Raw genomic sequence first — 15658 nt, 5'->3', positions numbered from 1 at the left:
GCTATCCAGACAGGAGAGAGCCCAGAGGAGCGCTATCCAGACAGGAGAGAGCCCAGAGGAGCGCTATCCAGACAGGAGAGAGCCCAGAGGAGCGCTATCCAGACAGGAGAGAGCCCAGAGGAGCGCTATCCAGACAGGAGAGAGCCCAGAGGAGCGCTATCCAGACAGGAGAGAGCCCAGAGGAGCGCTATCCAGACAGGAGAGAGCCCAGAGGAGCGCTATCCAGACAGGAGAGAGCCCAGAGGAGCGCTATCCAGACAGGAGAGAGCCCAGAGGAGCGCTATCCAGACAGGAGAGAGCCCAGAGGAGCGCTATCCAGACAGGAGAGAGCCCAGAGGAGCGCTATCCAGACAGGAGAGAGCCCAGAGGAGCGCTATCCAGACAGGAGAGAGCCCAGAGGAGCGCTATCCAGACAGGAGAGAGCCCAGAGGAGCGCTATCCAGACAGGAGAGAGCCCAGAGGAGCGCTATCCAGACAGGAGAGAGCCCAGAGGAGCGCTATCCAGACAGGAGAGAGCCCAGAGGAGCGCTATCCAGACAGGAGAGAGCCCAGAGGAGCGCTATCCAGACAGGAGAGAGCCCAGAGGAGCGCTATCCAGACAGGAGAGAGCCCAGAGGAGCGCTATCCAGACAGGAGAGAGCCCAGAGGAGCGCTATCCAGACAGGAGAGAGCCCAGAGGAGCGCTATCCAGACAGGAGAGAGCCCAGAGGAGCGCTATCCAGACAGGAGAGAGCCCAGAGGAGCGCTATCCAGACAGGAGAGAGCCCAGAGGAGCGCTATCCAGACAGGAGAGAGCCCAGAGGAGCGCTATCCAGACAGGAGAGAGCCCAGAGGAGCGCTATCCAGACAGGAGAGAGCCCAGAGGAGCGCTATCCAGACAGGAGAGAGCCCAGAGGAGCGCTATCCAGACAGGAGAGAGCCCAGAGGAGCGCTATCCAGACAGGAGAGAGCCCAGAGGAGCGCTATCCAGACAGGAGAGAGCCCAGAGGAGCGCTATCCAGACAGGAGAGAGCCCAGAGGAGCGCTATCCAGACAGGAGAGAGCCCAGAGGAGCGCTATCCAGACAGGAGAGAGCCCAGAGGAGCGCTATCCAGACAGGAGAGAGCCCAGAGGAGCGCTATCCAGACAGGAGAGAGCCCAGAGGAGCGCTATCCAGACAGGAGAGAGCCCAGAGGAGCGCTATCCAGACAGGAGAGAGCCCAGAGGAGCGCTATCCAGACAGGAGAGAGCCCAGAGGAGCGCTATCCAGACAGGAGAGAGCCCAGAGGAGCGCTATCCAGACAGGAGAGAGCCCAGAGGAGCGCTATCCAGACAGGAGAGAGCCCAGAGGAGCGCTATCCAGACAGGAGAGAGCCCAGAGGAGCGCTATCCAGACAGGAGAGAGCCCAGAGGAGCGCTATCCAGACAGGAGAGAGCCCAGAGGAGCGCTATCCAGACAGGAGAGAGCCCAGAGGAGCGCTATCCAGACAGGAGAGAGCCCAGAGGAGCGCTATCCAGACAGGAGAGAGCCCAGAGGAGCGCTATCCAGACAGGAGAGAGCCCAGAGGAGCGCTATCCAGACAGGAGAGAGCCCAGAGGAGCGCTATCCAGACAGGAGAGAGCCCAGAGGAGCGCTATCCAGACAGGAGAGAGCCCAGAGGAGCGCTATCCAGACAGGAGAGAGCCCAGAGGAGCGCTATCCAGACAGGAGAGAGCCCAGAGGAGCGCTATCCAGACAGGAGAGAGCCCAGAGGAGCGCTATCCAGACAGGAGAGAGCCCAGAGGAGCGCTATCCAGACAGGAGAGAGCCCAGAGGAGCGCTATCCAGACAGGAGAGAGCCCAGAGGAGCGCTATCCAGACAGGAGAGAGCCCAGAGGAGCGCTATCCAGACAGGAGAGAGCCCAGAGGAGCGCTATCCAGACAGGAGAGAGCCCAGAGGAGCGCTATCCAGACAGGAGAGAGCCCAGAGGAGCTCTATCCAGACAGGAGAGAGCCCAGAGGAGCTCTATCCAGACAGGAGAGAGCCCAGAGGAGCGCTATCCAGACAGGAGAGAGCCCAGAGGAGCGCTATCAGACAGGAGAGAGCCCAGAGGAGTGCTATCAGACAGGAGAGAGCCCAGAGGAGTGCTATCAGACAGGAAAGAGCCCAGAGGAGTGCTATCCAGACAGGAGAGAGCCCAGAGGAGTGCTATCAGACAGGAGAGAGCCCAGAGGAGTGCTATCAGACAGGAGAGAGCCCAGGAGTGCTATCAGACAGGAAAGAGCCCAGAGGAGTGCTATCAGACAGGAGAGAGCCCAGAGGAGTGCTATCAGACAGGAGAGAGCACATAGGAGTGCTATCAGACAGGAGAGAGCCCAGAGGAGTGCTATCAGACAGGAGAGAGCACATAGGATTGCTGACAGGAGAGAGCACAGAGGAGTGCTATCAGACAGGAGAGAGCACAGAGGAGTGCTATCAGACAGGAGAGAGCTTAGATCATAACTTTTGTCTAAACTGAAGCACAGGCATGGACAAAGTGGGAGATTTCTGAAAACATCTCCAGGGGAAAGTTGCTGAGTTGCCCACAACAACCAATCAGATTACTTCTTTAATTTTTGAAAAGGCCTCTGAAAAATGAAAGCAGCAATGTCAATGGTTGCTATGGGCAACTCTGCAACTTTTCCTCTGGACAGGTATTGATAAATCTCCCCCCAAAGTCCAGTAAGTGAGGGTGGGTTAGCATTTAACATTTTTCTTTAGGTAATCTTCAACTATGACAACTCTGCAAAAAAAAATGTTTTTCAAATGGTTAGCCAAATAGAGATAAGGAGACGATGTAGAAGGTATTGAAAGTGAATGCATTTAAACCTAAATAATAAGGGTCTGTTTACATCTAGTGTTTGCGATACGTTCTCTGTATCAGATTAAAGTTTTTCCAATATTACTCACTTGTAATATCATAAACAACAACAGCAATTGTGGAGTCCCGTATATAGCTGGGGATCAGACTGCGGAAACGTTCCTGTCCGGCGGTGTCCCAGAGCTGCAGCCGCACCTGCTGGTACCAGGCCAATGAAGGCAGGAAGAGAAACAGAAGGGACAGATATTATAAAGGAGGGAACATTAGCAAACTGTAGAAAAGTGACCTAGAGAAAGGTCTAAGAAAGCAGTTATCTACTGGTATTGAAGTGATCCCATACACAGTTATAAGCCATCAAAATAAATTAGATATCGTACATAAAACACTACATTACTACTGTAGTTACTGTGGAGGTACAGCAGGGGAAAAAACAGTAAGATCTAGCTGCAATGAATTCTGTATGCATAAGCATAGAATATATGTCAACACATGATGCAATACGGACCACAATATATTAAAGGGTCTCTCCCATGAACTCAAGTTACCCCCTTTTCATAGGATGGGTGATAACTATCTGATCATGGAGGGTCTGACTGCTGGGACCCCCTATGATCTCCACCATGGGGAACAGTTTCCTCTGAGAACAAACTGGTTTCCCCCCAAAAAATGGAGTAGCAGTGGCATGCCACTCCTTTCATTTTCTATAAGAGCGACTGAAAAAAGCTAAACGCTGTGCTTGGCTATCTTCGGAAGTCTTCATTGAAGACTGTCTCCATTTTGGAGATTGCTGGGGAGTCCCAGCAGTCAGACTGCCTGTTATTAGTGGGTCAGTTAGAATAACATTCATCTTACAAAACAAACTGCATAGTCATCTTGGCTGATCCAGCCCTGGTCTACCCTGCTGCCTCTGCTCACTTAAGCACTGTCACAGCTCTCCTAATGACGTTTTAAACACCAAACACAGTCGCTGATGCTGCAGTGTGTCCGGAACGCCACCAGCACAGCAGTTAGGATGCTTCAATAGGGTAAATTAACACAGGTACTGGGACAGACTGGAGCGCTATCACTGGATCGGGTTTTTGATTTATGGCCAGCCTGTGAAAATGACTTTGGGAATCTTTGAGTTACTTTTTAGGGGCTGTATACTAAAGAGAAATCCAAAAAGAAATGCATTTCCTGTGATGTCCTGACCACAGTGCTCTCTGCTGACCTCTGCTGTCCATTTTAGGAACTGTCCAGAGAAGCATATGTTTGCTATGGGGATTTTCTTCTTCTCTGGACAGTTCCTAAAATGGACAGCAGAGGTAAGCAGAGAGCACTGTGGTCATGACATCACAGGAAATGCATTTCTTTTTTGGCTTTCTCTTTAGTATACAGCCCCTAAAAAGTAACTCAAAGATTCCCAAAGTCATTTTCACAGACTGGCCATAAATCAAAATATGGCCAATATACTAAAGGCCACATACCTGTATTTTGTTCATATGACTGCCATATTGCCCATTTGGCACATATTAAAGCACAACTGTCATGAAGTCTGGGGAATATATACTAACCATAGTCTGTGTATTGTGTGTAGACTATTAATCCAGCATTACTTTTAACTTCTTTATTCCAGTTGTAATTACCACAAAAAAACACTCTTCTTTGGAGTCACTGACAGTCAGATAGGCGTGGCCAAGGGTTCGCTATGCCCTCCTGCCGCCACGTCTATCCCCTATACCTCAGCGCTGGGACTGCTGTGTGATTGACACAGGTCCCAGCGCATGCACCCCCTTTGATTTTTATGTGTGCGCCGATCAACAGGATTTTAAAAAGCAAGCGCTGGCTCCCCAGGCCAGCACTCGCTCCTGCTGTCTGATATCGCTGCTGGTACAATGTTAGAGGCAGGGAGCGAGTGAGCTCTCTGCCTCTAGTGAATGCAGGCACACACAAAGAAGAGGACAAGAGCACTGTAATCGCTTCCCCAAAAAGCGCACGCTCTCGTTGTTTCACATCTCTGTCCAATGCTAGAGAGCTCACTCACTCCCTGCCTCTAGCATTATACCTATACCGGCAGCGATATCAGAAAGCAGGAACGAGTGCTGGCCGGGGGATACAGAGCTTGCTGTGTAAAATCCTGTCGGTCGATGCACGCATAAAAATCAAAGGGGCGCATGTGCTGGGACCTGTGTCAATCACACAGCAGTCCCAGCACTGAGGTATAGGGGATAGTTGTGGCATCAGGATGACATAGCAAATCCCTGGCCATGCCTATTCCACCGTCAGTGACAGCAAATACACAGGCTATGGTTAGTTTATATGCCCCCAACTTCATGACAGTTGTGCTTTAAGGGGCCGCACAGAGAAACTAACTTATCTGTTGCTACAGTTTTCCTGTAACTTTCGTAGACCTCAATAGATCCAAATGGCCCATCCTGCACGGAGGTTCTCGACAAGTGTGACCTCACTTAGTAGGCATTTATGGCATATGCCATAAGTATGTCAAAATTCTTTAGATTGGAATACCCATTTAAAGAGAGTCCAAATATGTATAATGGGAAGAAAATGCCCAGTGTCAGCATTACACTAAACCTTCCACACCTTTCTCCAACCTTCTGTTTTATCAACAATCTGTAGTCGATCATGGTCATAGCAACAAGACATACAATAAGAACACGAGAGTAATCGAGAAAGGAATTCATCACTCACCGTGCGGTCCTCTAAATACATGGTCTTTGAAAGGAAGTCTATGCCAATTGTAGCCTGTAAAGTAGCAAGAATGTAAGAGTTACAGCCAAGCACGTCTCAAACATAGTCATTGTACAGCAATAATATTCTAAATAGGTTACCAGTAATTTATTGTGCGTTGACCTAAATTAGCTAAATTTATATAATGCACACATTTTACACAGGAATCATGAGGACCCACAGTCAACTAGTGGGATGCAAAAGGCATAATAATTGAACCTAAGATTTGGGCTGCTTGCTTTTCCTTTATCAGGATGTGTACACAGGGAGAACTGCCCGTAGCTGGCACAGAAACCATAAAACAAAGCAGTTATCTCCAGACAACACAGACTTGACAGGTGATTAGAGGCCTCCACAAGAGCCGCCCGCTTTACCTAATCCTCCAGCTACTTTAATCTCTAAACAATAAAGGAGCATTAACTTTAGTGCTTCTTCGTCAAAGATCAGGATCCACGACAATCACCTGGTACGTGTTGTCAAAGCTGTCATACATGAATCGGGTGATGAGGGAGGTCTTCCCGACTGCAAGGCAAAGGAAATTGTTAGTGGCTTTAAACAAGATTATTTAGCCTTTAGTCAACTAAGTTGTTTGTAAAAGAAGAGCACTGCTTGGAATGCATTCTTAAAAGAAGATGGCACAAAAAAATCTAAGTAAAAAATCCAGTCCATATGCCTTATTGAAGGGGTACCCAAGACTAGAGCTGTCCACTATATTGACAGCCACTGGTGGGAGTCCCCACCACATAATTCTACATTTCCCCAGGGTGCCAGGAGCAGGACCCATTCATAAAGGAGTTGGTGAGACATGGCACAGTGTTAGTTTACACACATAAATCATGCAGGACACATACTGAAACCTCAGAGACCAATAATATATGTAGACCTGTGTATAAGAGTGTGTTCACACATGCATACCCAGTCAATCTGTGCTTAAAGGGGTACTCTGCTCCTAGACATCTTATCCCCTATCCAAAGGATAGGGGATAAGATGTCTGATCGCAGGTGTCAAGCCGCTGGGACCCCCGCTATCTCTGTGCAGCATCTGACGTACATTTAGAACACTGGGTGCAGGTGGTGGGGGTCGTGACGTAACAGTCACGCCCTTCGTAACGTCACACCACGTCACCTCAATGCAAGTCTATGGGAGGGGGCGTGACGGACGCCACGCCCCCTCCCATAGACTTGCATTGAGGGGGCATGGAGTGATGTCAGGAGGGGCGTGGCCTTGATGTCCCGACCCCACCACCTGCTACAAGTGTTCGGAACAAAATGTTCCGAACGCCGGGGCAGCAGAGTACCCCTTTAAACCTGCCATAGACTATGTACCATATGGTCATAGAGCCATGGCATGGATGTGTGTATAGACTCCTTCACATACAAATGAGAAAATATCAGCTTGTGCCAAAGACCATGACACCGAACACTTAGTATAAGTGGATTACGTGTAATGTGAAATACATCCAAGAGTTCAATTCCATAGGAGACCCTAAAGTAAAATGAGGTCTAGCGTTGTTACGTGCGAGATGGCGGAGACTGTATCCTCTCTCCACCGTAATCTTAAGACAGTAAGCTTCTGTGAGCGCTCGCCTCATACACCCTCTGACCTCCCATCCTCACTGCTAAAGACAATAATCGGCTTACTGCAAATCTTCGGATTTCCCAATAAAAGTGACATTTTTATTAAACAGCTTTGGAGAGATACAGGTTGTTGTGTAAATTGTGACCCCCCATAGAAACTAAGCCTGCAAGATTGGTAGCTACTGTGGCCCAGATTGAACAAACTGTGTGAGAGAAAAAAAATTTGTGATTTTCCCCAGCAACCAATCACAGCTCAGCTTTCACTTTACCTCAGCTCGGTAGCTGAGCTGTGATTGGTTGCTGTGGGAAAAATCACTAATTTTTCTCTCACACAGTTTGATAAATCTGACAATGACAATACATAAGTCTAGTGACTGAGCTTGTCTGACCTACCCTGACACTGTCCATTGGGTGCTGACTGTACAGGGACACAGCGCTCCGCTCTGACAAGGCTAATGGTAACACTCAATTGTCAATTTCCATGAGGAATAACAGATGGCATATTCTATCGATATACCAAGTCTGTGGTGGGAATGTCCCCCATCATGTCATTACCACTGGTGGAAAATGCATGCAAATTTACAGTTGTGGAAACACAACGCCCATTCAACTGAGTTGTAACATGCAGCCATTCCGAGTCCTCTAGAGTAGATCTGGTCTCTGTGGCACTTTCACTTTTCGGCTAACAGATGTAGTATCCCAAGCACAGGATTAACTCTTTACATCCTCTAACATCTGTCAAGATCAAATCAATGTTTCTAAGGCTGTATTCAGACCACGATTGCAGCCTACGGGTGCCAGATCAGGCTGAGAGTTTAGGTCCAGTTTTAGGTCTGGACACAAAACCGGATACAGGGCAGAAATGAGGCGACCGGAGTCACAGTTTGACTCCGGTAGCTCATTATCCTCTTCAGGATGCCGGGCGTATGCATACGCCCTGCATTCCGAGTCCTTAAAGGAGTTCTCCGATGCTTACACATCTTTTCCCCTATCCAAAGGATAGGGGATAAGATGCCTGATCGCGGGAGTCAGCATGACAGCTATCATGCCCCCTCCCATAGGCTTGCATTGAGGGGCGGAGGCGTGACGTCACACGGGGGCGGAGGCATGACGTCACACGCCGCCGGCCCGGTGGTCGCCTGTAATCAGACCCGGAGCGAACACGCTCCGGGGACTGATTACAAACGGGGGTGGCGAGTGCATGATCCCGCGGGTCCCCAGCGGCGGGACTCCCGCGATCAGGCATCTTTTCCCCTATCCTTTGGATATGGGAACAGATGTGTAAGCACCGGAGAGCCCCTTTAAGGACGTGGGGCATATGCATACGCCCATGGGAATTCAGGTCCCCGCCGCTAGCTGGTTGGGGACCGGACCGGGATGCCTGCTCGGAGTTTTTCACTGCAAGTTCGGGATGGAGCAAATTTTCCCTGCAGCTCAAACTCCCAGCGGGAAACTCACTGTAAACCCCCACCCGTGTGAATCTACCCTAAAAACACTACACCCCACCCCGAAATAAAAAGTAAAAACACTACATATACCCATACACAGTCCCCCCCCCCCAATAAAAAATGTCTTGTACGACACTGTTTCTTAACCCCTTAAGGACCAAGCCCATTTTCACCTTAAGGACCAGGCCAATTTTATTTTAGCGTTTTTGTTTTTTCCTCCTCGCCTTCTAAAATCCATAACTCCTTTATATTTCCATCTACAGACCCATATAAGGGCTTGTTTTTTGCGTGACCAATTGTACTTTGTAATGAAACCTCTCATTTTACCATAAAATGTACGGCGAATCCCAAAAACTTTTTTTTTAATGAGGAAATTTAAATGAAAACCACAATTTTGCGCATTTTGGAGGGTTTTATTTTTACAATATACACTTTACGGTAAAAATGTCATGTCCTTTATTCTGTGGGTCAATACCATTAAAATGATAGATACTTTTATGGCTAGATACTTTCATATTTTTGTACCGCTTAAAAAAAAAATCAAAAACTTTTTGTACAAAATCAGTAATCTAAAAATCGCCCTATTTTGACCACCTATAACTTTCATTTTTCCATATATAGGACGGTATGAGGGCTAATTTTTGGCACCGTCATCTGTACTTTTTATCGATACCACATTTGCATATATAAAACTTTTAGATCATTTTTTATAAATTTTTTTTAAATAAAATGTGACAAAAAAAGCAGCATTTTTGGAATAACATTTTTTTTTACGTTTACGCCATTCACCGTATGGGATAATTAACATGATATTTTGATAGTACGGACATTTCCACATGCGGCGACACCAAATATGTAAAAAAAAAAAATATTTACGCTTTTTGGGGTAAAAATGGGAAAAACTGACAATTTTCATTTTTATTGGGGGAGGGGATTTTTCACTTTTATTTTTTTATTTTTAAATTTTTCAAATTTTACCCTTTTTATGTCCCCATAGGGGACTATTTATAGCAATCCTTTGATTGCTAATACTGTTCAGTACTATCTATAGGACACAGCACTGATCAGTATTAATCAGTGATCGGGGAGACGGCCGGAGCCAGGTGAGGGGACTTCCAGCCGCCATGCTGAATGATCGGATCGCCGCGGCAGCGCTACCGGCGATCCGATCATCCAATCAAAATACCGCACTGCCGCAGATGCCGTGATCTGTATTGATCATGGCATCTGAGGGGTTAATGGCGGACATCCGCGCAATCACAGATGTCGGCCATTACTGGCGGGTCCCCGGCTGCTACTAGCAGTCGGAACCTGCCGTTTATGATGCGAGCACCGTTCCGATGCTCGCGGTCATACACAGGACGTAAGTGTACGTCCTGGTGCGGGAAGTCCCGCCAAACCAGGATGTATATTTAAGCCCGTGGTCATTAAGGGGTTAAAACGGAGCCTCCAGTTGTTGCAAAACAACTCCCAGTATTGCCAGACTGTCCAACAGCTGGAGGCACCCTGTTTGGGAAACACTGCCGTAGGTTAATTTTGGTATCGGAGGCAAGGCGAATTCTTGCACCCAGATCCGTCCCTATGCAAATCCCTTACTTAGGCCTTGAAGCGCAACTGTCACAAATTTGTACCCCCATAAACTAATCACAGGGTAACAAAATTCTTTAGAATTACTCTCCAGGTAAACCTTTTACTGCTTTCTAGCAGCTTTTATATGGCTAAAAAATGCTTTATAAGACAGCCAGCAACAGTCGGATAGCGTGGCTATGGCCCGCGGCCACCACGCCTATCTCCTGTATGTCATCGCTCGGACCGCTGTGTGATTGGTTCCAGCACATAGGACCCTTTATTTTCCTTATCTGTGGTGGCGAACATTCCAATGTATAAGTAAAACAAGTGCCCGTTCTCCTATTCTCCTATTAGGTTACAGTGCCATCACAAGGGGTTAGTTTGCATAGCAAGGGGCACTGCATTACACTGCACACTGGGGCCGGGAGCGAGCGCTTGCTATGAAAACTAGCCGCCCACAGCGCCGGTGATGTAACAGCATTCTGGAGCCATCAGGAGAGAGTGCTTACGGGCCACAGCACCAGGAGACAGTTTTCTACACATCACCGGTGCTGCGGGCGGCTAGTTTTCATAGCAAGCGCCCGCTCCCGGCCAAAGTGTGCAGCGTAATGCTGTGACGGAACTGTAACCTAATAGGAGAATAGACATTGTGGCCGAATGCATTGGGCAGTGACATTCACTGCGGTGCTCGCTCCCGCCTGTCAATCAGACAGGCGGGAGCGAGCGGTTTGAATGAAGAGGACGCGCACAGGCTCCCTGGCAGGCCCCGGCGACAGGTAAGATTATCTATGTTGTGTCTGTTACTGAATGTTTTTGCGGGGGGAGGGGAGGGGGGGTAGAGGGTTGTGCGGCGCAGCGGGGCCAGGGGGGTTGCGGGCTGCGCGGCGGGAGCGGGATGGGCCATCAGGGTGTGCCTCCAGTTGTTTCCCCACTACAACTCCCAGCATGCCCTGACAGCCAATAGATGTCAGGGCAAGCTGGGAGTTGTAGTGGGGAAACAGCTGGAGGGACACTGAGTAGGTGAACTAAGGGGGGGGGGGGGGGGGGGAGTTGAGCGGCGCAACGGGGCCGGAGGGGGGGGGGGGGGTTGCGGGCTGCACGGCGGGGAGCGTGATGTTGTGCGGCCATCACGGTGTGCCTCCAGTTGTTTCCCCACTACAACTCCCAGCATGCCCTGACATCCAGTAGATGTCAGGGCATGCTGGGGGTTGTAGTGGTGAAACAGCTGGAGACACCCTGTTAGGAGAACTAAGGGCGGAAGTTGGCCCCCAGCAGGCATCAGTGACGTGGTGCCTGCTGGGGAAGTCTGCCTGGTAGTGAGCACACTACCAGGCAGACTAAATGCCATTTTTAAAATAGTAAAAAAATTTAAAAATTAAAGGCAGGGAGGGTGTTAGGGATAGAAGGGCAATAGGCAGGGGCAGAAAAAAAAAATGGTGGTGGAGCTACCCTTTAAATGGGCATGGCGCTCTCTCACTTCGGAGCCCTGTCGTATTTGAAGGCGACAGTTTGTGGCCACATATCGGGTATTTCCGTACTCGGGAGAAATTGCCTAACAAATTTTGGGGGGCTTTTTCTCCTTTTACCCCTTATGATAAGGTAAAGTTGGGATCTACTCACAAGAGGTAAAAGGAAAAAAAGACCCCCAAAATTTGTTCAGAATTTGTACGGAATATGTGGACGTAAAATGCTCTGCGGACGTACAAGGCTCAGGAGTGAGAGCGCCATGTACATTTGAGGTGATTAGCACAGGGGTGGCACAGCGGTTCCGAATGCAAAACAAAAAAACACCCACACGTGACCCATTTTAGAAACTACACCCCTCACGGAACGTAACAAGGGTTATAGTGAGCATTTACACCCCACAGGTGTTTATCAGAAATTTGTCAAACACCTGTGGGGTGTAAAGGCTCACTGTACCCCTTGCTACATGCCTTGAGGGATGTTGCTTCCTAAATAGTATGCCATGCAGGTTGATTTTTGCTGTTCTGGCACCATAGGGGCTTCTTAAATGTGCCATGTCCCCCAAAAACCATTTCAGCAAAATTTGATTTCCAAAAGCCAAATGTGGCTCCTTCTGAGCATTGTAGTGCGTCTTGCAGTGCACTTGACGTACACACATGGGGTATTTCCATACTCAGAAGAGATCGGGTTACAAATTTGGGGGGGCATTTTCTCCTATTGCCTCTTGTAAAAAAAAAAAAATTGGGAAAGAAACTGTATTTTAGTGAAAAAAAAAATAAAAAATATTTAGTTTACACATTTTAACAAGAAAATGTTAGGGTAAAAAAAAAAATTATGATTTTGAATTTTCTCCTTCATTTTGCTGCTATTCCTGTGAAACACCTAAAGGGTTAACACTAGGGATGTAAGAAAAAAATCGATTCTCGCGATAATCGCGATTTTTCATTTGCCGATACAGAATCGATTCAAAATATTTTTAGGGATGTGGAATTTTTAATAAAACGCACTTTATCTTACCTGCCAACGAGCCCGCGGAGCTCCGGTACACTCCGGTACAGGTGTTAGGTCCCCGGGCTGTATTCTTCTTACTTCCTGTTAGTCCGGCACGTCACATGGAGCTTCAGCCTAACAGGAAGTAAGAAGAATACAGCCCGGGGACCCAACACCTGTATCGGAGCTCCGCGGGCTCGTTGGCAGGTAAGATAAAGTGCGTTTTATTTTATTTTGCAGCCCGGACGGGATAACATGAGAAAAGTGCGCACCGGAGTACTAGATCGCCGCTGTCAAAGCTGACAGCGGCGTCTATTGGGATCTATGAATGCTCCCAGGTGGGCGATATATCGCGATGTATCGTCACCTAGACGGTATCGCGATATATCGCGATATATCGAATCGCCACACTGGTATCGCGATTCGAATCGAATCGCCAAATTCTTGGCGATTCACACCCCTAGTTAACACACTTACTGAATGTCATTTTGAATACTTTTAGGGGTGCAGTTTTTATAATGGGGTCATCTATAGGGTATTTCTAATATGAAGGCCCTTCAATTCCACTTTAAAACATAACTGGTCCCTGAAAAATTCTGATTTTGAAAATTGTGTTGACCACGTATTTATCTCCGGTTTAAAAATCGTACTGCAACTGCACACGTTTTTTTTTAACATGGACATCAATGGGAAACGCATATGTATACAGTTCCATACAGGAAACTATACGTTTTTTACTTTGCACATTTGCATCCTAAAGTCCCCAACCAACACCCCTCCCATTAAAAAAAAATTGACAAAATTATCAAAAACATGTGTTTTTTTTTATTATTATTATTATTTTTTTTTATAAAAACGGACGGAACTGTATGCACTTTTAAAAACAGTATACAGTTTAAAAACGCATACGGTTTACTTTTTCCCATACTGTTCCATCCGTTTTTGTGCCATACGGTTTTCTTTAGAAAAACAGATTGAAAACAGTATGGCAAAAACGTGATATGAACCCAGCCTTAAACAGATTTGTAAATTACTTCTAGTTAAAAATCGTAATCCTTCCAGTACTTATCAGCTGCTGTATAATAGGGATCGACTGAATATCGGTTTGGCCGATAATCACGATTTTGGCCATTATCGTCAGTTACTCTCAGTGCGCACAGTGACAGCTCAGGAGGACGCCACCGGGGCCAGATGTAGAGTGGACCCCGGGAACAGGTAATTATAAAACCGGGGATGGGGGAGGCAATGGGGCCGGGGCGGTGCGGTGGGGGGTGCGACGCGGCACGGCGGGGAGCGGTGGTCGCGGTGATAGGACTCAGGACCCCCGGACAGGCAGGGGGGAGAGAAGCGGGCGGCGGCGGTCTATGGCACCGCAAAAGCCGCTGCAGTTCATTGATTTAAAGCGCCCGCAGAAGAAATCCCCATAGCAAACCTATCCTGCTCCTGATAGTTCCTGACATGGACAGAGGTGTCAGCATAGAGCACTGTGGTCAGACTGGAAAGAACTTTCTCTGTAGTATACAGCAGCTGATAAGTACAGGAAAGATTAAAGGGGTTATCCAGGAACAGGAAAACAGCTCATTTCTTTCAAAACTGCTCCCCGTCTGTCTCCAGGTTGGGTGTGGTTCTGCAGCTCAGTTCCATTGTGGTGAATGGAGCCAGGTTGTAATACCACACACAACCTAGGTACAGACCTGGAGCTGTTTTTGAAAGAAATTTGCTCTGTATTTATATTCATGCAAAACCCCTTTAATTTTTTTAAATAGAAGTATGTTACAAATCTGTTTAACTTTTTGGCACCAGTTGGTTAGAACCTTTTTTTTCCCCACCGGATTACCCCGTTGAATGTGTTCATGCTTTCAGCAGAATCCACTTGGAAAAGCACATTATGGAACTTATTTGCATGGCTTATTTCTGTAGTAAAATTCCACAAAATAGCAGTGGCATGGATCTGGGCGGCATGGATCCACTCCATGGAAACTCCTTGCTGAATTTCAGCAATTACATAACTGGACAGCTTAAGGGTCTGAAAATGAAAGCGGGCCCATAGAATAGATGGAGAGGTCACCACCACAGCAAAAACCATAGTTACATACAGTTTGCTAACCCGTCTCCCTCCATGCCATGGGAAATCAACATCTCTACCTGGCATCCGAAACAGAAGACTGGTGGTATGGAACGAAACAGGCCCCAGTGGTGGGACGACTTGTTATATGTCAAATATTTAAAGTTGTTGCATGAAGCAAGTGCAAGGTGAGATCACGGAACACTGGGGTTTACTCAGGGCCTGGTTAAGTAGCCACAGGGGTGGGTGGTCTCTGCCCTGTCATCCCTGAGCAAAAAGTCTCTCCCTTCCCCTTAAATATGTACTCTGCCCCTTGACATCTTATCCCCTATCCAAAGGATGTCTGATTGCGGACCCCCCCAACAATCTCTTCTGCGGCACTCCAGTCATCCGGTGCACGGAGTGAACTTTGCTCCGCGCTGGATGACTAGCGATGCAGCGCCAGGGGCTCACGGCCACGACCCCCTCACAACGCCACCATGCCCCCTCCTATTGACTTCCGTGTTCCCCCAGCGATCTCCCTGCAGCACCTGGCATTCTCCCTGCAGCACCAGAGGTTCGTTATGTCAAGGGCCATGCCCCTTGTGTTGTCACCCCCCCCGGGTGACAACACAAGGGGCATGGCCTTGACATAACGAACCTCTGGTGCTGCAGGGAGAATGCCAGGTGCTGCAGGGAGATCGCTGGGGGATGGATAGGCGGCAAGATACCAACGGCGGGAGTACCCCCTTTAATGTGTGTGTAATAAGGGAGAGAGAATACACTGGTGAACATGTGAGGGAACAGTGATCGCATGGGTCCCTGCACCAGAGGAGGGAAATTAAGCAAGACTAGTTATATATAAAAAAAAAAAAAAAGGAGGATGCCACCAAAGTGGAATCACACATGCGTTTAGTGGCATTTTATACAGTTTCTTTGTTTTCTATGTTTATTTTTGTGCTTTTAGTATGAGTTGTGATGCCACATGAGTCTTTATTATGCTTTTAGAAGATGTGTA

General features: G+C 47.9%; 1 protein-coding gene across 2 annotated transcripts in view; it reads right to left on the bottom strand.

Moving 5' to 3' along the window:
* Window positions 1–15658, bottom strand: part of LOC130290427 (ras-related protein Rab-6B-like) — a 45144-nt gene that overhangs the window by 22765 nt on the left and 6721 nt on the right. The window contains exons 2-4 of one of the 2 annotated variants that reach the window (XM_056538058.1): window positions 6011–6069; window positions 5509–5562; window positions 2910–3018 (exon numbers count right to left, since the gene is read on the bottom strand). In XM_056538058.1, the coding sequence (XP_056394033.1) occupies window positions 2910–3018; window positions 5509–5562; window positions 6011–6069 (222 nt within the window). The remainder of the gene's footprint in view (window positions 1–2909; window positions 3019–5508; window positions 5563–6010; window positions 6070–15658) is intronic. The other variant, XM_056538059.1, reaches the window with a different exon arrangement.

The sequence above is a fragment of the Hyla sarda genome, chromosome 9, assembly GCF_029499605.1.
Source record: "Hyla sarda isolate aHylSar1 chromosome 9, aHylSar1.hap1, whole genome shotgun sequence".
NCBI lineage: Eukaryota > Metazoa > Chordata > Amphibia > Anura > Hylidae > Hyla > Hyla sarda.
The sequence above is the reverse complement of the archived record's forward strand: the minus strand, read 5'-3'. Positions and strand labels throughout refer to the sequence as shown.